The sequence below is a fragment of the Trichosurus vulpecula genome, chromosome 5 (assembly GCF_011100635.1).
Source record: "Trichosurus vulpecula isolate mTriVul1 chromosome 5, mTriVul1.pri, whole genome shotgun sequence".
Lineage (NCBI taxonomy): Eukaryota > Metazoa > Chordata > Mammalia > Diprotodontia > Phalangeridae > Trichosurus > Trichosurus vulpecula.
Genome location: NC_050577.1, coordinates 31,024,252 through 31,049,408, shown reverse-complemented (window position 1 = coordinate 31,049,408; position 25,157 = coordinate 31,024,252). Strand labels below are relative to the sequence as shown.

Genomic DNA, 25,157 nt, shown 5'->3' with positions numbered 1-25,157 from the left:
AACAAAACGTTGTATCAAGCGGTATCTTGAGAACGGAGTTTGACAATTGAATGCTGCAGGATTATCATTTGCAAGAACTCCAGCTTTCTCTGTGTGTGTTTGTGTGATTGATTGAAGATATGGGGTGAGGTGTTTCATACCCTTCCTGGAATGTTACAAAGGTGACAATTTGTAAAGAAGGAGATATCCTCAAATTGGGTAGAGGGTAAGGTCTGATTAAAAAAAATAAAATAAAAACATTTTTCTTCGAAAAAGTTAATATGAGTGACTGCATTTAGATTAAAGAGACTTCTCACTGAATGCCTGTGTTGATTTTTGATCTGTGTTGTAAGCACTAGAATAGAAGTAGTTTTTTTTCTCTTCAGCATCTCTGGGCACTTACAACACAGGGTAGATACCAAAACTGTGGACACTAGGAGAATGGAGATTATTAGTCTTATTTTTCTCCATGATTTTTATGAAAATCTGCAAGTATCTGTTCAGATATTCATTTTTATTGATCTTTTTAAATTTTCTTCCCTGAGAAGCTGCTTATGTGATTGTTGTTAGGTATTAAATTAGGTCACTAATGTGATTTGACAAGGGGAAGATTTTCGAGAAGCCTTCGAGCATAGAGTGGGGTGACTTCCTTATCATCATTGGGTTGGTCTCTGAGCGCCGTTGCCACTCATGCTGCATGTAGGCATAGGAGAGAGGTAGAGACCAGACTGATGACTTATTAGCAGAGGGAACTCCATGTTGAGGACATGCCCTCAGCCAGTGCAGGTCAGCACCCTTTCTTATATGTGCTTCCAGTATTGAAAGGTCAAGTGTCTAGCCCAAGGTCATATGTATATTAGGAGTGGGACTTGGACCCAGTTCTTCCTGCTTTCAAAGTCAGATCTCTTAAGGACTGTGTCACCTGTATACACACATATGTATAACATTGACCACATAGCCATCAAACTTAGAATGATGTGTTTTATCATAGTGATAGTCCTTAATTAAATGACTGGCAGCTTGCTATATAAACAATTTTTTGTTTTGTTTGACCTAGTGGCCATATTTTAAATAAGAATTAGATATTTTTCTCTTCAACAGCTGTTCGGTTTGGTCGAATTCCTAAACGTGAAAAACAGAGGATGCTGATGGAAATGCAGAGTGCTATGAAGACCATGATGACCAGCCAGTTCAGTGGTCACTTGCAGAGTGAAGCGTTAGTGGATCGTCATGGACAGACGACCTTCGCCGGCCCAGGAACAGCTACGACCCAAACCCCAGATGCAACAGGAGAAGATGAAGAGTCCCTCTCCTCCTCCTTCAGATTTTGCAAAGGAAGAAGTAATTGGCATGGTGACCAGAGCCCATCAGGACACCTTTATGTATAACCAAGAGCAGCAAGAGAGCTCTGCTGAGGTCATGCACCATCCAAGGGGAGAAAGGATTCCAAAGAGCTTGGAGCAATATAATTTAAATCATGACCATTGTAGCAGTGGGCTTGGAGGCAGCCATTATCCCAATAGTGAGAGCCAGCATCACCTCAACGGACAGTACAAAGGGAGGAGCATCATGCATTATCCAAACGGGCATGCCATTTGCATTACAAATGGACACTGTATGAACTTCTCCAATGGCTATACTCCAAGAGTATGTGATCAAATACCAGTGGATGGATTTTCTCAGAATGAGAACAAGAACAGTTACCTGTGCAACACTGGAGGGAGAATGCATCTGGTATAGTGATGTTGGTTACTTTTGCGCTTCTTAAATTAAGGAAATTTCCAAGTTGTTTTGATTTTGTTGTGATAATAGTGAGTAGCGCCTGGGCTCAAAAACCTGGGATTTCTGGCACCAATTCCGTGCAGAGTTTTAGGTCAGACAGTTTAGTTTTTAACAAATGTCTTCCAATTGCTAAATAACTTGGTTTCATCAGGTTTAGATGTGAGTTTGTGAATCAAATGGATGAGAGTAGCATTTTATGCAAATTATAAATTGTGAAGAGTGCCTTTTTTCCCTCTTGGAAATGAGTTTCAAAATTTAAGTCCTAGAGCATAAGGCATTTTTTAAGACAGTAAGTATCAGGGCCTCTGATCTTTACAGGCTACATATTGACTTAGAAAACAACAAATTCACATTATCTATGTTGAATTTATATATATATCTTTCTTTTGTTAAACATTTCCCAATTACATTGCACAACAATTATGTTTACAACACCACCACCTTCAGCACCTCTATATTACACCATGCTGCCTTGAAGAAGGAGGGAAAGAACCACTGTTTGTCCCACTGTTTTTTAGTAGTTCCAGTGTCTTTTTTTATGATCATCAGCAGAATCAATGTTGGACTACTCTCTTATTCAGTAAGTGGAAAATGTTTCCAAAGACCCAGTGTTTTTTAAGTTCTAGATATTTCTGGATGTGCCAGTTTATTAGCATTCTGCACTGGTGAGCCCAGATATTTTTCTAAGGGAAAAGTCTTGAGGATGAGCAGCTCCTTTTTTATGGCACACAATATTTATTAATTTATTTTAAAAATGATGTTTTTAAGAACTTGCCTTTTGGCCCAACACAAAGTTCCATACTCACCACCTACAGAGTACATTCCTAAAAACAGTTAAGCAAAATAATCAGCTATTTTTGATAAAGATTTGTACTAAGATTTTCTTTTATTTGAGAGTTAAAAGTTACTTTAATGAAATCTGTTTTAAGGATTCTCTCAGAAATGTCTATTTGGGGGTCAGCTTTTGGGAATGGAGAGTGTTAGCAAGATTTTTTCCTTCACTAATTTCTCATTTGCTAATCTGAAACAAATCCATGAACATGCAGTGTTCATCTCCTGGCAGAGTTCTACCCAGAGTAGCTGCTATCATGGGATTAAACACACATGTGGGTCCCGGTTAGTGCTTGGTTTTTTCTCCAGTCGACTAGCCAGTTTGTTGTCTTCTGTTTCCTAAGCAGATGTCCTCTTTAGTCTTCTTTTTCCCACAAGCATCGGAGCTCCCAGCCTGAGCAGCCCCTTTGAAGCTGAAATGAGCTTGGCATAAGCTTCCTGGCTATGGTTTTGTAACAGTTCCCATAGCCAGAGAACTATCTCCAAGGATGCATCTTAGGTAACAGTTGAGAAAGGATCGAGGGAAGTCAGCAGCAGCATGTGTCTGTCTCTCTTTAGCTGCCATCTAGCAACATTTCTTTAGCAGAGAGGTCTCTGGTCTTCTCTGCTTGATTGAACGAGAGAGAGGTTCATTGCTGATCCTGCCGCTGATCATGAAATGGACATTGGAATTACTAGAGCGAGAGACTGAGGTTCTTAGCTCCTCCTTAGAGGCAGCAGGTGGTGGAAGGTGGCAGCAGATTAAAATGGAATTGGGAAATGGTTAACAAAATAAAGAAAAATACAACACAACAAAGTTTATATTAATTTGTGGTTTTCTAAGTCAAGGTGCAGCTGCCTGTAAGTATCATTTTTTTTTTATTTTGGCCCTTTGTATAGCAGACAGAGAGCTGGCCCAGGTAGACTGGATGGCTGCTCTGACTGCAGAATAGCTGCTTTCATTGACAAATGGCTTTTCCTTTTTTTTTTTTCTTTTGGTTTGGGTTGAGGACTGACTTGAATTTTCCAAAGTGTTCAGTTTAATTCTTGTAGGGAAGCTCACTTACCAGTAAATGATCCTTGCATGAATTCTGAAACATCAGCCTTGGGCATCTTTGTAGTTCAAAGGACCTACCCCTTTGCTTTGGTTTTCCATTGTGGAAAAGAAGCCTAAAAGTATTTATTTTAAAAGCCCATTACTCTCCATAATACCAGAAGATGCCAAAGGCAGAAATTAAGCTGCCTAATGTAGGCAAATAAATAATGGCCATATTTGGGAAGAAAGTTTTCTTTATGCCCGTCAATTCTATAGGATCCAATGAAAACTTTTGAGCAAATGGAAGACTTGCCAATATGGATCTTCCTTCTGTGCCTTCCCTTCCCTCTTTCTCCTCTTCTTTCCCTTTCTTCCTTTACATCTCTTCTTCCAAGCCAATGAAATCACAGGCCCATTCCCTGTACCTCCTTGGAAGTGCTCAGCCTATTTCTAGGAAAGGGCTGCTTTTGGATCTCTAACTGGAGTGCCCATTAAAGTACTGCCATATACAAACTGGACTTTTGGGTCAGTGTAATCAGTATTTGAAATAGAAGCTTGTTATAATGCTTAAGATTGGAGTAACTCTTTGGTGATTAATATTAGGTATTTAATTTTAAATGCCCATCGGAATTTCTACAGCAACGTAGATAGCCAGCAGAGTTTGTTGTTCCTAGTGTTTAAGAATGGGAGTGTAAGGTTTGGGGAGAGGTAAGATAATATTTTGTGATGTTCATATTTCTAAGAATCTTGATTTTTGAATTTTCTTTTTTACTTCTCTCTTAAAAAAGAGTCATTTTGTGTCTTCTAGGTGTGTCCAATGAGTAAGTCTCCATATGTGGATCCTCATAAATCAGGCCATGAAATCTGGGAAGAATTTTCCATGAGTTTTACCCCAGCAGTGAAAGAAGTGGTTGAGTTTGCAAAGCGTATCCCAGGGTTCAGAGATCTTTCTCAACATGACCAGGTCAACCTTTTAAAGGCAGGGACCTTTGAGGTAAGACAATGCATTTCGTAGAGTTTTGGGAAGGTTTTTAGTCTTTTATCATAAGTAAGTGTTTTAAAGGCAGTGTGACATAGTGGCCAAATGGCTGACCCCAAGTCAGGAAGAACTGGGTTCAAGATTTGCCTGTGATACATACATACATACATACACACGCATCTATGTACATACATATTTTAAATTTTAGTTTTCAATTAACAGGCATTCATTTTCTCTCCCTTCCATTTCTCCCAGTTTAAAAGAAAAACAAAACTTGGTGACAAATTTCCCATGTGGACAGTGTCCAAAAATGTGTGTCTCTTTCTGCTTCTTGAGTCTTTCACCTCTCTGTCAGGAGGCAGTAGGCTAGCCTGGTTCATCATCAGTCTTCTAAAAGTGTGTTTGGCCATCTCATTGGTCAGAGTTCTTAAGTTAATCAATGTGGTTTGTAAGACCTGCCTTCAGTAGGCTGCCCATGTGACACAGGTCTAGTCTCTTAATCTCTCAGTGTCTCAGGAAAAAACTCTTAAGACTGTAAGTTGTAGATCAGGTGCTGATTTGGTAGAGGAAATTTCTTACTTGTAGCTCTTTATGTTAATGAAGTCAGGGTCTGGAAAAATACATTGAAAGGGTGTCATAACCACGTGATGATTTTTGGTCCCTAGCAAGCCCTATTTGGAAATAAACTTACAAAACTACTGCTAAAATGTTGGAGGATGAGCAGTCTGAATTCTCCTCGTCCCTGAACACGGTGTTAATGCTAAGCCATGTTTGATTGTCTTCCTAGTCCCATGATGCTCCTGTCCAAGAGTCATTCAGTTGTAGATGCTGGATGGCTGGCTTTAGTAGTTGTTTACTGCAGTTGGTGTAGTCTTGTACATGCCATTCAGTTTGACAAACGTATTAAGCACCTACTATGTGCAGAGCAGCCCTGTGCTAGATGCAAAGGATGCAGAGACAAAAATAAACCAAGCTCTCCCCTCCAGGAGGTTACTTTCTTTCAGGGAGGATACTGCATGTATACAAAGAAGCACATATGAAGTTTGTGCTGATTCATGCAGAGTAATGTTAATTGAAGAGGGAGAGAGCTAATAACAGGCAGTCTATGGGAAGGTGTTATAGAGAAGATGGCATCTGAGCTGGGTTTTGAAGGAAGAAAAAGGTTTGCAATGGAGGTGAGGAGAGAGTTCCAGATGGTGGGAGATGGTGTCTCCCGTGGCTGGAAGGCCTAACAGGCCAGGTTGTCTAATAGAGAAAGGCACTGTAAGCTTGGTTTTCTGCACAAATGTCCTATTACATGCACGCATGAGTTCTGCTGGTGTCTCATTTACTTTTGCAGTCACTCTGTCCTGCTTTCTTATTAGATTCCTCTTGGCAGGTGTTGGGTCTGAATTCAGGTGTGTATGGAGCCAGCCTGAACATTCTTGGAGAGCAGATTTAACTTTTCAGTGTGAGTACTTATGTCTTGGAAATTGGCAAGAGCTACACATCAGGGCTCAAGGTATTGTTTATTGACTCTCTAGACTTAAGAAAGTGATGGAGATTAAACTGAAAAGTATCTTATGGACTAGAGAACTAGTCATTCACCAGCACATCCCTGGCTACAATCCACATGCTGCATCTCAGATAAAGGACCTTCGTTCTCTTCTCTGTCTTATCTCACCTTATCCCAAAGATGGCGTGTTTTTAAGTACACTCTGAACATGAAACTGGGAGCACTTCATGTGGCACTCTCTCTTCCATCCCACGTCTGGACCAACTTTTTAAAAAGCTTAGACCTTTCCTGGCCTCCACCTTTGACCAGGCTTTGTCTGTTAGCTGATACCTGACCATTCTGTCAAACAGCTTTAGGCTTTGCTATCCTAATCCTGCATCCAAACCCACTGTTACGCCAGCATCCTAATAGAGATACACAGTCAGTCCTAAGATTAACATGGCTTTGCCTTATTCCCATCTTGTAGAACCCATAAAAAAGAGAAAGTAGTGGCACATTATGCCCCACTGCCTTACCTTGTAGGTATCTCAAAGGAACTCCCCTTCCCCCGGGAATAGAGTAATGTTTGCTTTTCCCAGTCTGCCCGTCATTTTAGTGTCCATCTATGTGTTCTGGCATATCATCTCTGGTCTTGAGGCTGAAAAAAAGGAGCTGATGATTTGGCCCAAATTGTCAGTTTTCTGCAGATGATAAACTCTAAACTCTAGATAAAAACATGACCACATAGGGACCTTTCCTATTTCAGTGTAAGAAAGAAAACATATGTTTGCCCATGACATCTAATCAGTCCAGCAACAAGCATTTATTAAGCAGCTCCTCTGTGCCTGGCACTGTGCTAATTGCTGAGGAGACAGAGAAAACATTGAAACAGTTTATATCCTCAAAGAGCTTCCATTATGTGTGTGTAGGCAGGAGAAGAAAACGTGCATGTATAGATAAAGACATGCAGATATCCACAAAATACAGGGTAACTAAGAAAGATTCTGTCAGCTGCAGGGAGGGCCTCATGTAGAAGTTGGCTCTTGAGTGAAATTTTGAAGGCATTCAGGCATTCTATGAGGCCTGGGTAAGAAAGGAGAGCAGCTCTGGGGACCAGCAGTACAAAGGCCTGGGGATAAGACTTGCCATACTGCACATACTCTGGTAGCTCTGCTGAGGACGCCTCTGCGTTGGGCTGGTCTTTGTTTCTAGCTCTCCTTCCACCAGCTCTCTTTAGGTTCAGGACACCCAACTTGTCTTTCAGAGTATGGTTCTCAGCTTGCTCGGTGGCCTGTAAGTATTCTGCCACACAGAGCTAGCTGTTAATGGATTTCTGTATGTTCTTTCATCCTCTCCTAGTAAAGCCCCGGACTTTGTTCTCTCCATCAGTAGGAGAGATTGAGAAAAACGAGTAGCATCGGCCTCATCCTCCTGTCCTGCTGCTGGTTGCGGACACATTCTGCTGGGTCATCGGGCTGTTGTAGTCCCCTTGGGGCCGGTCTCAAGGCTTTGCCTGATGCTGCCTGCCCAGCCAGCCTGCAGGGTGTTTTTCATTGTTGAGTGAAAAGAAAGTTTATATAGATATCATTGAGCAGAATGTTGAAACCATAGTCTGCAGTTAAATATTTGTGGATCAATTTGGGTTGTGTTTGATTTAGATACACTGTTTTTGGAGTATTTTTCTTTCACACATAATCTCTTGACATTGTGTGCTTTTGGAAGAAGGTCTAGACGCTTTTGATGAACAGTTTTCTTGGGGATATCCTTGCGCTGTTGACACCTTATTTCTCTGGTATTGATGCTGTCTGTGATCAGTCCTACTACCAACTACATAGATGACACTTTTTCCTGAGGACATAGATGCTCTGTCCAGTCCTCCGAAGAATTCCTCGGGGCCCCCACACTTGAGTTCTCAAAGTTCTTCGGGGCCCCCACACTTGAGTTCTCAAAGTTCTGGGCACTTGTTGACTTAATTGTTTTTTGTATTTCAGAAATTTTCTTTAAAGCAATAGAACCTTACCAGCTACAAAGATTCTACTTTTGATGAACTAATGGTAGAGGGCTCTCCTTTAGATGTCCTCTGACTGTGGAGTGATTCTTACTTTGGTAGAAAATGAGTCCTTGTACACATTGGTCATCATGTTTCCAAGTACTCCATGTATCATGTTTTCCTTTCCTTCAGATGCTTTGTCAGAATCAGCTGCTGTTTCTTAACATCTGTTGAGGGTTGACATTTGGGGTCAGCTTGACCAGTGGACTTCGATTTCACCCTTTTTGGCATGGAGAGGGATGAAATTTAGGTTTTGAATCTACAGTCTGAGTGCTGTGACTTTGGACATCTCTTCTGGGGAGGCATCAGGTTTTCCAGTAGTGGTGTTTGTTTTTAATGCGTTTAGTTTGTTAACATAAATTATTTATGAGCAAGACTCGAGTTGTTTCCCCTTATTCTTGCTCCGTGGCTTCTTGTACGTGCTGAATGGTTTCTCTATGCCTCTGCATCTGTCTGCTGTGCTTAACCCACATGGACCTGGGTGATACTGTTGCTGTGCAGTTTCGTGGGGATGGTATCCTTCTATTGCTGCCTTCAGAGGCATACATTTGACTCTCAAGCTTTTTAAATACTTCCCTGGCCTTTCTACTATGATATTATTCAGCTTTTCAGGACCTCTTTGATTCTTCATTGAACATGGTCTCCCAGATAGCATGAATGGAGCAATATTGGTCTTGTAGAGGAGAGGTTTTGCTTTGGGGGAGAAGTTGGGATTTCTGAAAGTCCTGCATAGGACAGCTTGAATCCATCTTTCTTTTCTGGTCTGCATCTATATCATGTATCTAGGATCTAGGTGTTGTCCATCCAGCTGCATACTTGGATGTTTAGACCTGGTGCATTCTTCATTTGCTTGTTTTCTGGTGTAGATTGTTGGACTTAAAACTCTTTTTTTTCTTTTAAATAGTATTTTATTTTTTCCAATTGTGTGTAAAGGCAATTTTAACATGAATTTTTAAATAAAATCTTGAGTTCCAAATTTTCACCCTTTCTTCTCCCTCCCGTCCTTCTTCCCTAAGATGGTAAACAATTTGATATAGGATATATATGTGCAATCATGTAAAACATTTCCATCTTAGTCATGTAGTGAAGAAAAAGAACCAAAGGCAAAAAACTACCAAAAGTGAAAATAGTATGCTTTGATTTGCATTCACACTCTATCAGTTCTTTCTCTGGATGTAGATAGTATTCTGTTATGAGTCTTGGAAGCATCTTGGATCATTGTGTTACCGAGAAGAGCTAAGTCAGATATAGTTGAGCATTGTATAGTGTTGTGACGTACAGTGTTCTCCTGGTTCTGCTCACTTCAGTTTGCATCAATGCATGTAAGTCTTCTCAGGTTTTTCTAAAATCTGCCTGCTTGTCATTTCTTATAGCATAATGGTATTCCATTATATTCATATACCACAACTTGTTCAGCTATTCCGCAAGGGATGAGCATCTTCTCAATTTCCACTTCTTTGCCACCACAAAAAGAGCTGCTATAAATATTTTTGTACATGCAAATCTTTTTTTATTTTTTATAGTCTCTTTGAGATATAGACCTAGCAGTGGTATTGCTGGATCAAAGGGTATGCACAGTTTGATTGTTCCTTAGGCATAGTTCCAAATTGTTCTCTAGAGTGGTTGGATCAGTTCACAATTCCACCAGCAGTTGGGCTAAACTCTTTTGAGTGACTGAATCTTGTTGAGGGGTTGCTGCAGTGTTCCAAGGCTTTATGCTGTTAACACGATGTCCTCTATAAACAGGGGCATCTGGAGGACTTCATGATCATTTGGACTCTTCTCTGGATGTCCTCTGTGATAGTGGCTGAAAGCTTTGGCAAGAACCTTTATGCTTTAATGTTTTTCTTGATATTAATAATCAGAAAATCATTGAAAAGAGTTACTTGTCTAGGATTCTCATTGCCTTTGGATACACAATAATGCCCACTCTGCCAACTCCTTTGTTTGTCTTTCCAAGTAAGACCTGTGAACCTTCCTTCCATCCTGGCTATCAGTGTTGCCATGATTCATTTTCTCCAGTGGCGTGACTTCGTGCAGGTCATTAGAAGAGGACCTCACATTTAGAACACTGAAGCTAAAGCTTATAGAGGGCCCCCAAATGATGCGATTCTTAGCCTTTTCTGCTCCTTTTCTCTCCACTGTCATGACCCACGAGAAAAGAGGCTGCACAGGTGGGACTGGAGGCCCCTTGTCATTTTTCTTTGTTTCCTGGCCAAAGAATTTATCATTTCATGATGAGCCTGGAGGACCCTGTTTACACATAGTGAGGCTGGTCCACCAACAGCAGGCCCAATGTCAGTGGGATCATCAGCAGACCTTTTTGGCCAGAGATTGGACTCTGATGTTCATCCTTGTGTCATGTCAAGCATCTGAGCAGGCCTTGGGAGACTCTTTAGGGTTTGTTTTTTTTTTAACAAGATTATAAAATCAGCAGCCTCCTTTTCATTGATAATCTGTGATCTTTTAGATTGGTTTTCTTGCTGGAAACTTATTTAAAAATTCCTTAGCTAATATAAAAGTGTTAAATGATAATTTATGTATGGGACAAATTCTCTGCATAACTGATAAATCTTATTTTGCTTTGTGAGTGAAACTGGAATAGTGGAAGGAGACAGGATCACTGTTCAAATACTTTTATTTTTTAAAGTTTTGTTGATGTAGTTTATTTTTACATTAAAATCATATAAATGTTGTTTCTACTCAAAGGTCTTGTGTGACAAAGTAAAACAATTAAGTAAAATTTACAATATAATGCCCTCATCTGAAAAATTGATGCAGTACTTACTCTATATCCCCTTCTCCATTAAAATAATTTTTTTAATTAATAAAAATTCACTTTATCTCCCTCTCCCTATTCACTTCATTAAAAAAAAAGAAAAATTTCTTATAGTAAATATGAATAGTTATTAAGCAAAACAAATTCATTTATTGGTTGGCTACATACAAAAAAATACACACACACTCACATGGGGCCGTATGTTAACCATAGCTCTCACGGCTTTCGCAGTTGTTTGTCTTTCAAGTGTTGTTGTTACTGTAAACTGTTCTCCTGGTTGTGCTCATTCTGTACTTCATCAGTGTGTAAAGTCTTAAAAATTGTCCGTTTGTATGACATTGATCTCACAGCCTAAACTGTTTACTTAATTCTGCATCAGGTCATACGAGTGTTTCCACGCCTCTTTGAAATCATCTATTTCCTCATTTCTTGCAGCCCCATAATATTCTATTCCTTTAGTTCCCAGGTTATTTTGGTTTGGGGTTTTTTTTTTTTTTTTGCCACAACGAAAAGTGTGTGTGTTTTTGTACAAAAAGTAGCTTTTCCCATGTCTTTAATCTGTTTTAGGTATTGGCCTGGCCAATGGTATTTCTGGGTCAACGGGCCTGTTCTGTTCAGTAGCTTTTTGTGTATAATTCCAGTTTGCTTGCCAGAAGTAGTTGTATCATCAGTAGTGTGCCCGTCTGCCTGTTTTCCTACAGCCCTTCCGACATCGATCGTTTTCATTTTTTGGTGTCTTTGCCAATCTTATGGGTGTGAAGTAGAATCTTAGAATTGCTTTAATTAGCATTTTTCTGATTAGCAGTGATTTGGAACATTAGTTGTGATTTGACTGTTCATATCCCGTATTGGACATTAAGATCTCCCTTCTTCAGAGAAACTTGCTGTAAAATTATTTCCTTTTTCATCTTAGATTATTATATTTTATGCAAAATTTTTTTTTAATTTTTCTGTAACAGAAATTGTTCCTTTTATCTCCTGTGATCTTCTCAATCCTTTGTTAGATTCTGAACTTTTGTTCTAGCCGTAGACCTGATGGATAATTTTTTTCCATTTTTCTGTAAGTTGTTTATGATGTAATATTTTATAGTTAGGTCACGTATTCATTTGTAGCTTAGCTTAGAATAATGTGAGAGGTTTTGAATCTAATTTCTTCCATATTACTGCCCTGTTTTCCTTGCATTTTTTGTCAGTGAGTTCTTATCCCAATAACTGGTGTCTGTGTTTAACGAATAGTAGCATACTAAATACATTTCCTCCTGTATGTTGTGTACCTATTGTTTTCAACAGGTTTTCTCTATTTTTAACTAGCACCAAATTGTTGGGAGAATTACTGCTTTGTAATATAGTGTGAGATCTGGCACTGTTAGGCCCTTTTCATTCCCAGTTCTTTAATTTCCCATGAATTCTTGACCTTTTCTGCCTCCATTTGAATTCTATTAGTTTTTTTCATAGTTTTGTAAAGTAATTCTTTGGTAGTTTGATGGGAATGGCATTGAATAAATAAATTAATGTAGGTGATATTACCATTTTTATTATATTGACTCTTCCTAAATATGCGCAACTGATACTTTCCCAGTTATTTAGGTCTGTTTTTATTTCTGTGAACAGTCATTTGTAGTTGTATTGTATAGTTCTTGTAAATTTGTTGATGTTATTAATTGTTTCAATTAATTTTTCAGTTGGTTCTAGGGTTCTTTAAGCGTACCATTGTATCATATCACTTGCAAAAGCATTTGCTGCTTCTTTCCCTGTATGTCTTCCTTCAGCCTCCTTTTCTTGTCTTTCATTCCTGCTTCTTTGTCACATACAAGTGGTGACAATGCACATCCTTGTTTCACCCTGGATTTTATTAAAAAGGGCTCATCTGTGTACATAGAATAGCAGCTCTTGGTTTTAGATATGTGCTATTTATTGATTTAAGGAAAGAACCATTCATCCCTCTATTTTCTATTGTTTTTAAGAGAAATGACTTGTACTTGGTCAAAAGCTTTTTCTACATTCATTAATATAATCCCATGATTCTTATTGATGTTGTTATTACTGTAGTTAACTCATTCCTATTATAAATCTAGCTGTGTCATAGTATATGACCTTTGCGATATATTCTTTTATCTTCTTTACTAAGAATTTATTTAAAATTTTTGTATCCATGTTCATCAGGGATATTGGTCTCTAGTTTTTTTTTTCCTATTGTAATTCCCTCTTGTTTATGTATCAAGACCATACCTGTATCATAAAAGGAATTTCATTGGGTCTTTTTTGCTTTTTCTCCCATATAGCTTAATTAATTGCTCTTTGAATGATTGATAGAATTTGCTTTTGAATCCATCAGGTCTTTTTTTTCTTTGGAAGTTCATTCATAGCTTGTTCAGTTTCTTTCTTTGAGAATAGACTGTAGTCTCTGTTTCTTCCCTTCTCTGCCAGTTCATTTCAGCAAACAAACCGGTCTGTGCCCTGCTTTGCCATGATGCAAGAGGCAAAAACAAAATAATCATGCTCTCTGGGAGCTGCTTACATCTTCCTGGGGCAGAGCACAGCATGTACATAGATAAAGCGGCTACGCAAGTGTTTCAACAATCCAGCTAGCAGCTGCTGTGGGGGGTGTAAGATCCACCAACAGCCAGCACCCAGAAAGCTGCCAGCACGCCGCAAAAGCACAGGTTCTTTTGATCTGCTTAACTAAGGAAAGCAAGGTGAAGGGGTTGACAAGCTTACTTTAATTCAGCATACAAATATCAGTCACTTAGTTCAGGGGAGAAGGCTAGCACCCTGAACTTCAGAGCAACATACAAACAAATTATAAACATCAACAGACAGACCCAATACAATTCATAGTTACCAACATCTAGATTCAGCCCGGGAGCTCAGAACAAGGGCTGGCCCAGAGTCACACGTGCCACCACTGCTGCAGGAAAGAGCTCCAAGGAAGAGGAGGCCAACCCCTGGTTTTATATCTTTTTCAGCGTCAGGGGTGAGTCACACAGGTGACTCACAAAGAGGCGACTTAGACCCACGTGGTCTAAGAGCCTCTGGTGTTCCAAACCTATCACTCAAACTCATGTGTAAAACTAGGCCCTCCCCTGAGTTAGCCCCACCTTGGGCCCCACCTTAGTTACCAATCCACACCCACATAGGTTAACACCAAATAGGGGTTAGAGCCTGGGGCTTAGCACTTGGTAAGACTCAATGAAATACACTGAATTACTCAAAGCAAACAAAAGCCAAACTCTTCAAGGGCACTTGTTGAAATAAGTGCTAAGGAGCCCATTTTGCTAACCACCACAGCAAGTAGGGAGGGAGCCCCAAAGGACTTGGTCAGAAGAGACTTCAAGGAGGAAGCAACGCCTCACCACACATGGGCTGCCTGACCAACTCCTGGGCCAAGTAGTCGTACCCAGAGCTCGATTAAGAGCTTCAAAGATGTGCCATGACCACCATTACCTGTGTTGCCACTGCCTGGTGGTCACTAGCTGGGGCAAACAGAGGCAGAAAACCACATGGCTTAGGGGTGAGCACAGTGGAGGAGTCAGGCTGGGCACTTGAGGTGCCAGGCTCCCATTGTGGGAAAGGGAGTGGAGGGAGCCCAAACCTGTGTTTTTAAAAATGAACAAATAGTCATGATCCTTGCCCCCAAACCAGACAACCCTTCATCGAACAGTGCGCTATTCTCCCGATTAATTTCTGTGAGTGTACCCCTCTCTTTAGTGGGGCTGTCATGTCTTTGCCTTTATCACCTGATTTGTGGAGTTAAAAATTTTGAGACTAAAAAGTGTTAACATAATGCCAAAAAAAGGGCCTGGATTCTGTGGAGTTTTATATTAAACATCTCTTATTATTTTATGCTGTTCTTCATCCTTAGGAGTATAGACTTAAGACAAAAGGTCATAGGGGTAGTGCGGTGGGTAGAACTCTGGGCAGTGGAATCCAGAAGTTGTTCGATTGTTTTCAGTCGTGTCCAACTCTTTGTGACCCTGTTTGGAGTTTTCTTGGCCGTGATACTGGAGTGGTTTGCCATTTCCTTCTGTGTCTCATTTTACAGATGAGGAAACTGAGGCAAACAGGGTTAAGTGACTTTCTCTGGGTCACACAACAAAGCAGTGTCTGAGGACAGATATGAATTTAGGAAGATGAGTCTTCCTGACTTCAGGTCTGGCTCTCTGTGCATTGTGCCACCTAGTTGCTCCAGAGTCTGGGAGACCTGAGTTCAAATCAGCATGATAGCACCTCCTTCCAAGGGTGGTTGTGAGGATCAGATGAGATAGTAATTATTAAGTGCTTAATATGGTGCTCAGCACATAGTAGGTGCTTCATAAATGCTTATTCCCTCCCCCTCCCCTTAGAAGGTCATCTAGACCAACTGACTCCTTCCTGCCCTGTCCTCATTCTACAAATAAGGAAAACGAGTCAGTAATTTGTCCAAGGCCAGGATTTAAACTGGGGTCCTTTTGAGGCCAAATCTGGTTCTGTTGCTATTGTGTAAGTCCCTCTTCCCGTGCTATATACTTTGTAATTAGAGATAGCCAGAATAAGTCTTATTCCTAATTTTTGATAATTCATTTAAATGCTAAATGATTCTTTTGAAAATATGAGTTTTATGTGTCTCATATTTCCCTTTCTGTCTCATAAACATGTAAGGCACAAACTTTAAACATTGATCGATAATAATGAGTGTTGTGCATTTCACTTGAGGGGGGTCAGAGAAGATGTCACAGATTCCCTGCATCTTACAGATGCCAGGGACCTCAGGGAATACCTAGTCTAAACCATCCCTGGAGAGAGTGTTCTGTCTAACCAGCAGCATCCCCCTGGGGTCATCCTCCCTCCCAGTGCTAGGAGCCCTCAGATGATCTCCATACTGGGAAACTTCTCTGGGTTAGGAATCGTGTCCTTAGATCCAGTGGAAAGAGGCTTCTTGACAACTTCTCAGTAAGTTCCTCCTTCTGCCCCCTGGGGCTGAGCTTTCCACTCTAATGGCCCTTCAAATATTCAAAGGTGATAATGATATAGTCTGGGTGTGCCAGTTACTGTAAATTAACTGCCCAAAGCATAGAATGAATTAAAGACCAGACATTCAATTCATAGTCAGCAATCATGACAATAATCAATTGACTATTTCTACAAGCTAATTTTTGCCTGTGCAAGCTAAACTATGGACCCATGCTGCCTTAGCTAGAAAAGGGCATTTTAAAAAATTTTTTACTGGTGTGTTTTGTTTTTACATTGCTTAGATTTCCATCCCTATATCCCTTCCCCTCCTCCTCCTCAGAGAACTGAGTCTAAGAACAAAGAATTTTTTTTTTTTTAAAGAAAAATAGGGAAAAAATTTCAGTAAAACCTTGGCAACACAGTGAAAAAAAATCTGACCTTATGAGTGGAGTTCTGTACCTATAAAGGGGTGGGTGGATGATAGTGGAGGTGTCGAAAGGGGCACCTTTAAAAACAAAGTTGTCCTCTTTTGGGGGAAATACGCTGGTTGACTGTCTCGAAAAGTGAGACTTAGCAATTCCTAGGGGCCCTTCTGACAACAAAGGTACTGGATGTGTGTGCTGTGTGCTGCTCCAGTTCTGCCCTTTAAAGCTACTGGAGTCTTCAGGCTGGCCAGGAGCGTCATCTTTCTCTGAGATTTGTGTCTCTTCTGTTTCTCCTGTGGGACTTTGGTGCATGAGCTTATGCTCTGCCATGGAGTGACCCTTGAGGTGGCTGGATCACCTCTTTGCAGGTTTCTAGGTTAAGAAAAAGAGAAGAGCCTTTCTGAGGAAGCGCCAGTGATTTTATTTGTGACACTGGAGCAGACTTTCATGTTGTATTTCCATAGGTTGTCTAGTGTAAATGTAGTCACAACAGAGTGACATCTTTAAAACAGTAGCACCTTTATAGTACACTTCGCTTTAAACAGTCAGACCAACTAAGCATACGCATGTCTCAGTGGTAGTAATAATAGTAACTGACTTTCTGTAGTGCTGTGGTATTCGCAGAGTGCTTGATCTCCATTCTCTCTTGATTCTCCCAGCCCGGTCCAAGGGAACCCTTGGGGGAGGGCTGCAGGACACATTGTCCCTCTTTCAGAGGTGAGGCCTGGAGGCCTTTTTCAGGATTATGCAGCTGGCAGCCTCTGTCTTGGTGCCTCTCATACATCATGTCCACAGCCCACGTAGGAGTTCCTCCCTTCGTATCCCTTTCTGTTCTGTGGGTTCTTCAGTAGTGGAAGACACGTCTTTCTGGTTACTAGGATCATTGTGTTTACTAAACTGTTCTCTTGGTTCTTTCTTGCTTAATGATATGCTTTTGATCGACCCTGGAGAGGATACATACTTTACAAAAACTTTGCCTGCTGCATTTACTTATAGGCTGTGCTGATAGACTTACAATTTATTGGGAAGGAAAGTTGGAAGAAGTGTACTGGAGAGGGGTGCGTTGGTGGGCAGATAACAAGAAGCCAAGAGGATGGGGAGGATAGGTTTAAAAAATTGTGTTAGAAAGTGAAGGGGGTGGGGTGCGGTATAGATTGGTCCAGAAATGGTCAAGCTGGTCTCTAGGCTGCATCTGTCCTACCAGCAATTGGAGTGAGTTCCTTCCCCCTATTCTTCCCCCTCCTTGGCTAAGGCTGCAGCTGTTGCTTCTTTACTCTCCTCCAAGGGCTGTTGGAAAGAGGGGTTGGAAACGGATGCTTTGCATGCAGATGAGAATAATTTGTAATTAACATAGTAATGGCCAGGCCTAAAGTTTTTCCTTAATTATGGGGGGAGGGGAAAAAAGGGTATAATTTATCCCACAAAAAACTCTGTAGAAAATACTAGTGATCTCTCTCCCTCCCTCTCTCCCTCTCTTCTTCTCTCTCTCTCTCTCTCTCTCTCTCTCTCTCTCTCTCTCTCTCTCTCCCTCCCTCTCTCCATCTCTCCCCCCCTCTCTCCCTCTCTCCCCTTCTCTCCCCCCCCTCCCTCTCTCCCTCTCTCCCTCTCTCCCTTTCTCTCCCTCTCTCCCTCTCTCTCTCTCTTTCTCTCTCTCCCTCTCCCCCCTCCCTCCCTCCCTCTCCTTCTCTCCCCCTCACATGCACATACATATACACACATAGTACACACACCTATACATATATATACACATAATGAGTATGCTAATGGTTATTGTCTACTCAGAGGAGAAAAAGTATGACCTGTTTTGTTGACAACTTAAAAGTAACAAAAATGGCATTTCTTTTAAAATTCAGTGGCCCTTCTATCTTCCACCTTTCTTATCCTACCTCCACCCCCACAATATTTGAACCCATGAGACTTTGCACAATGAGAAGACAAAAAGCCCCTTTCCCTCCCCACCTCTTTGTTTTCTCTTCTCCCTCCCTCCTTCCCTCCTTCTCTTCCTCCTTGATACAAGAGCCCCTAGACATGAGTTGTGGGATAATAATGCTGGCTTCTAAGAGAAAGTTTCAGACAGCTTATTTCTATTTTGTGTAGCATGGTCCTTGGAACCTAGGGTTGGTTGGTTTCCTCTTTGCAAAAGCAACAGACATTCCATTTGGTACCACTCATTAGTTGCCACTGCTGTTCTCCTAGCTTTTCCTCCTTGCTGACATGGTTTTTCTTCTGACTGCAATTTGTTAATTTTCTTTAAGCACCTTCTGCTCTCCTGGATGTCAAGTGAGCTCCCTCACATCTTTTTTAAAAATGACGCAGCTTATTTGCATTCCCTGTAGAAGTTGTGTTTTTCTATCTCCTAAAGCTTGTTGCCCAAAAAAATTTGCAGGAAAATAAAGGATGGTACTTCTTGTTCTAGAAAGATCAGCTCATAGATGTTGAGTTAGAAAATAGGGTCAGATATCTCTTGTTATTGATCATTTTCCTGCATAAATGAATATAGAGTTATAAATATAAGCACCAAATCCTTGAAAATTCTCTTTGTTTGTACAGTGGAATTACCTGTAGCTTTAAAAAAAACAAAATAATTGCAAAGTCTTTTGTTTTCCTTTTTTCTGGTTTTAATTGTATGCTTTTGATTCTTTTTATTTTAAAGTGATGTTCGGAAATAGTTTTCTTTATACGTGGTTTATTTATATTGAAGGTGTTTTTTATTGACTTAAATGTTATTAAGCTGTCTTGCTTGGTACTATTAATGAATTTTTAAAACTCCTTTTTTTTTCTCTTTCTAGGTTTTAATGGTACGGTTTGCATCACTGTTTGATGCAAAGGAACGTACTGTGACCTTTCTGAGTGGAAAGAAGTATAGTGTGGATGATTTACGCTCAATGGGAGCTGGAGAGCTGCTCAACTCCATGTTTGAATTTAGTGAGAAACTAAATTCTCTACAACTCAGCGATGAGGAGATGAGTTTGTTTACAGCTGTAGTCCTAGTATCTGCAGGTAATCAATTGATCAGCAAGCATTCATGCTGTCCTTGCTGTGTGCCTGGTACTGTGCTAAGCCTTGGGGATACAAGGATAAAAAATGAGCCAACCTTCCTCTCAAGGAGCTGAAGGGAGCATGAGACTGGCCACGGTTTCACCACATGGCCAGGAAAACAGTGGCAGGGAACTTGGGGCCTTCAGCCTGCCAGGAGAAGAGTGGTCACTTAGAGGCATTGTAGTCTGGGAACCCTGTCTTTACTTTAAAAACTGTTTGTCACTGTTGTAGAGAAAGTTGTAGCCCTTATTTGGCCATGGTCCTTACAAAGTCCTCACCCACTACTCTGTGCTTCAGCTTCTGTTGAAGATTTACAACATATTTGTAATTCTCAACATTTATTTTACTCCCTTGATGTAGGTTTCAAAAAACTAAGTCAAACAAATGGTACCTTTAGGCCTGCTGGTGTGGTGGAAGTGATGTTATCAGTCGGCTAAAAACATACAAAGACTGTCCCATGAAAAACTCTTCCTCCCTCCCCTTCTTCTTCTTCCTTCCTTCATTTTCCCAGTAGAAGAACCCAGCCTGATGCTTAGCTGTTGTCTAGATTCCCCCATCCCCACCCCCCTCCTGCCTGACTCAGTGACTTGGATGGGTCATGTGCTTACGAAGTGTTTGTTGACTTGACTGGAACCTTTAAGACAAGTAGTATTTTCTGCTGTGTATAAGGAAACTGGGGGTTATTTAGTTTCCTCCCCTGCAAAAAGAGGTGCCTAGGGGTGGCTCGATGCCTGAAGGTCCCATGCAGTTCCAAGGGGAGTCAGGTGAGGAGGAGGAAACTGAGCTGAGATGCTAAGGGAACAGTGGTGCTACTGGCAGAAATAGCATGTGTCAGAATACAATTCTAGATGGGATGTTAAGATGGTAGATAGCGCACGCATACGTGGCTGCTGTATAGGCTTGGGGAGCTAAGGAAGGGAGGATGCCAAGAAGTCAGGGCTGCAAATGAAGGTCTGGGGGTTATTTACAGAGAGGTGACCATTCCATTTTGGGTCAAGGGCATGAGTGGGGAAAGAAAATGTCTGCATATGGGAGCCTGGGGACAGCCCCAGGCAGGACAGGGCATCAGGTCACAGGGCAGAAGTCTTTATGTGGGCAGCAGTGCCCCACGGTTTTCTGTGCTGCTGCTGTGAATTCTTTATAGTGACTGTGTTAAAGGGTTATATTAGCAACCTAGGCTCTTTGATGCGGTGGATCACTTGGGCTTGGGAGTTGTGAGGGCTAGCCAGGCCAATGACTTTCATGGATCTGCCCCTGGAGTGAGGACCACCAATCTGCCTGGGGAGGGGCAACCTGGGCCAGGTTGGCAAGCTCCGCTGCTAACCAGTGATGGGCCCAGGCCGGGGAGTGGCTCCTGTGCTTCCAGCCTGGACAGGAAAGAGGGAAACCAAGTCTCCAAAAAAAAAAACCCAAAAAACCGTGGCATTTATTCTTTTTAAACAAGAACACAACATTTTTCCCTTTTCATGAGTATAAAGCATGAGTGAGCATGCTGTTGGGTGATTGTAGAGGTCTTTTTTTTTTTTTCCCTTCCTTGCTGGTCAGATACCAGAAGGGTCAGAAGGTACCCTCAAGCATCTGCACCTCTTTGGGACGTTAAACAGCTTTGTTTATTTTTGCACTGTGATGTGGAGGTGGAGGGAGAAGCTAATGCTGTCATCACTGAGGGAAAAGAGCTGCATGGGGTCAGAGGCTGAGTGGCTTCATGGGGAGCTTCTGGAGACCTGGGGTTGCTAAACACACACACACGCACGAACACACACACACTTTCCAGTAGAAATAATAATATTTAATGATGATAGAGCAGATTGTAAAATTAGAGTATTTCATTGTATTAAGTGTCGAAAGCTGTACAGAATGCTAGTTTATTTCATTTACCAAATGGCAACGTGGTTTTTAAGATAATGATTCTTTTTTATAAACCCTTCCATTTAAGATTTACTTAATTCTACAATTAGTGAATATTAAATTGGTTCATGTTTCTTAGGACCTTTTTATATCATTAAGTGCTACTGTATAAGGCTGGTGAGTAAGAAGTAAATGCTAATAGTAATATTGTTTAATGTCTCTCTCCCTCCTTTCCTTATCTCCTCCTCCCTCATTTCTCCCTCCTTTTGCCTCCTCTCTCCTCCCCCCTTCCCCATACTAGATCGATCAGGAATAGAAAATGTCAACTCTGTGGAGGCTTTACAAGAAACCCTCATTCGTGCATTAAGGACCTTAATAATGAAAAATCATCCGAACGAAGCCTCTATTTTTACAAAACTCCTTTTAAAGTTGCCAGATCTGCGTTCTTTAAACAACATGCACTCTGAAGAGCTTTTGGCCTTTAAAGTTCACCCTTAGGTCTGTTTGTTTATTTATACATGGACTGGTTCATGCAGACTGTACATTTTGTGCTAAAATGCTTATTTATAGGTTTGTCCCCTGTGTGGAGAAAGAGGAACCCTTAAGACATTACTTGATTGTTAGAGATCCCTATAATCACGCAATAATACTGAAAACTTTTCAGCCACCCGGCAATGCACCTGACAGCATCCTCCATGATATACACCAAATCAGCTGTGTCGCCCTTAAACAGGAGAAGCTACACTGAATTATAGTCACACTGAATGTTAAGGCTTTTTTCATCTGCCAAAACCAAAAAGAATTTTCATCTCCCTGTGGTATAAACAGAACGCACAATTAACAGGAGGTGGGCTCTGAAGTTATCCTACTTTCAGGGAAATTTCAAATCACAGACCTCTGTTTCGCCACCAGGCAGGCAGGGTGACCTAATGAATGGAGAACTCAGCTCTGTGGGTTGTCCCTTGCCCTGCCACCAGCGAGCTGCTTGGGATCCTGAGCAAGCCACTCAATTCTTTAGGCTTCAGCTTCCTCATGTGGAAAGTGGAAACTGAGGCGAATAGCTCCTTTGCCTACTTCACAGTGGCATCGTGAGGGTTAATTTGAAAATGTCTGTAAAGCATATTTACCTCCTGGGAGATAGGCACTATGTAAATAAAGCATTATTTTACTTCTTACTCATAAATAACTTTTTGGAATGATTTCACAGTCCATACCAACTCATTCATTATTTAGGGCACATGCATATGTGTATGTATAGCAATGCACACACATTGCATGTTTATGAATATATGAATAGCATAGTTTTGTGTACAAATATGTATGTGAATATAGTTTTACATATTTCTTCACAATATTTTAAACTGTGAAGAAGTTTATCATACAAGAGGTTTAAACATAGAGGTATGAAAAGAACCAAATAGGTACTTACTGCCTACTGACCGATGATATAACCATCACTAACAGATGTTTTGATGTTATCAGATTGAATTTATGCTCTATTTTTGTTAATTTAAAGAATACATAATGTAAACATGCAACATTAAGTTCAACCCTAAGTAATATATTTTAGAGTCTGGGAAAGAGAATTAATTGTTTAAGGTACTAGTTCATCTAACAGCCAATTTAGCAGAGATTCCAAGCTTGAGCTGATAAAATTTGAGCTGCTGACCACTATTCACATGCTGTAGCATTGCTAAAAAAAAAAAAAAAAAAAAAAAAAAAAGAAATAGCAGCCAAGTGGTTAAGAATGTTGGTTCTTTCTACAGAACTAATAACCTGTAGTTTAAGGAATGTTGTATTTAATATGTTAATAGCATATTTTTCATATTTTGAGACCATTTTTTTACACTACAAAGAATTTTTTTTGTTTTATTATCGAATAGGGTGTAAGTCTGAAATCAGAAAGTATCAATCCAGTGGCCTAACTTGACCTTCTCTCTGCTGTGCACATCTAGGCTTACAGGGAGGTGGTATGTGCAAGACTATTGGGATTTTGTTAACTCCGATTTGTAAAAATGTCCTCTCATTTGCAGCAATCAGAAAAAATGCTCAGTGGGAGGTGCCAATTTGTGTTTCTGTTCTCCCTTCCCTGCCCAGAAAAGAGTCATTTAGTGGTGTTCTCTGAAAGTCCATTCTCTTTGTCATTTGTGAATTGTATGAAATTGAAAAGATGAAAGGAGTCTAGTTTACTGATATGCCTGTTATGTCATGTAATGTGAACAAAATGCCTTATTTTATAAAAGTCTCGTTACTGCTGTAGAGCATCGCGACCAGGATTTGAATTGCTGCCATGCTCCTGTTTAACCAAGCCCTTCTCTTCTCCAAGGCTACAAATGGCAGCGACATCTCTGATGCCATCTCCCTAAACCATAATTGGGATTTACCTTTGAACTGGGTATGACTTTTATGGACTATCTAATGGAGTTTCTGTGAATTCTTTCCATGGTAGCATTATCTTTTTGAGATTTCTTATTTTTTAAGATATCCAAGGACATGGTTTGCTTTCTTCTGTGGGAGTAGACACAGCTTTTTGGGGTATGTTTGGAAAAAAAAAGTAGAAGGTTAAACTAATACCCAATTTTTGCCTTTTGCGTATGCCTCTTTATCACATGTATCTTAAAAAATGATTAAGCCTTTAGGAATGTATAACCAGAACTGTGTAAGTATCGCTTATTAAAATTTTAGTTAGGTTCAATATATACATACATCTATATATACATCTATGTAGGTATATAGATATGTATTTTGTCTTGTGACATTTTATTTGAATGAATTCTTCCTGTAGATGATGAGAAATGAATGGAGAGTTCATATGAAAAAACAAGGTGCCACTCACAGCACTTCCGTGTTGGAAAATGATCCATATATTGAAACCTCGAATTCCAAAATTAAGCCAGCAGTGTTTTTGCAAGCACATTCTTTTACCAAGTCACTGGTCATACACTACACTTACGAAGTACTGAGAAGATACCTGATGTGGACAGACAACTTTCTCAGTTGGTGGAACATGGCTGATTGACTAAATAATGTACTGTATGAGTTCAATGACATTTTAATTCTGCTTTTGCATCTTAAGAAACATATGGGCATTATGTCAGCAAACTAAGGGCATTCATTATGTCAGCAAACTAAATCTTGTCCGTGTTTTTCATGTATCCTTCCAAGACCCCAGGGAGGGGAGGGTCCGCTTGTGGAAAAGGGCAAACCTTGTGTTCCTGGGAGGTCCTTTTTCTTAAGGGGGGGAGTAGGAAGACAGGTTTAAAAAACTTCTGAGCGGGTGTTGGATATGGGTTAAGTGTTTATCTTTCAAATCTACATTTCAAGAAATTGATGTAACCTGATAAGATCTGATTTATTTTCTGTAAACATCATCTAGACTTATTACTGTGCACGAGGGTAACTGCTTATCTCCATTGTTATGTTTCTTTTCAAGTTTGCTGAATGTAAGAGTTTATCACTTAAGATACAGAATTTTTTTTTAGGGGGGGAGGGAGGAGCATCTTGGCATCATGACTGACAAACAAGGAACTTGTCTTCATATGATCCAGAATAAAACTTGAAGCTATCCTTGCATTAAAAAGCAAACAAATGGGTTTTGGGTGTTTTTTTTTTTAATGAGAGATGCATTATTGTAGACAGGACACAGGTTCAGTTTATTGACAAAATGATAACTGATGAGGGCATGGACAATATCTCATCCTGTGTTTCTGAATAGTAGCCTGTACATGGGATGGGGTGGATAATAAATGTGATTTCTAACCAAGTGTTTGGTTTGGGACTTTATAGTTTTTTTTTTTTTTTTTTTTGAAACCATTTGTAATTGAAACTTACTGTCTAACACATCTTGACCACAAGAATATCTAAAATCATTTAAGCGTTGAAGTCAACGAAACAGTCAACATTTATGAAGTACCTACTGTGTACCAGACACTGCTAAGTGCTGGGGATATAAAAAAAAAGAAAGCCATCCCCTGCCCTTAAGGAATTCACAATCTCACTGGGAAAGACAACACACAAAAGAAAAGGG

General features: G+C 40.3%; 1 protein-coding gene across 1 annotated transcript in view; it reads left to right on the top strand.

Moving 5' to 3' along the window:
* The window catches only part of NR1D2 (nuclear receptor subfamily 1 group D member 2), a 49,837-nt gene extending 24,944 nt beyond the window's left edge, over positions 1 to 24,893 (top strand). Inside the window, 5 exon segments of the mRNA XM_036760070.1 lie at positions 1,081 to 1,226; positions 1,228 to 1,713; positions 4,416 to 4,601; positions 19,033 to 19,243; positions 21,432 to 24,893. Of these exon segments, the coding sequence (XP_036615965.1) occupies positions 1,081 to 1,226; positions 1,228 to 1,713; positions 4,416 to 4,601; positions 19,033 to 19,243; positions 21,432 to 21,628 (1,226 nt within the window). The 3' untranslated portion in view covers positions 21,629 to 24,893.
* Positions 24,894 to 25,157: the final 264 nt, after the last annotated feature.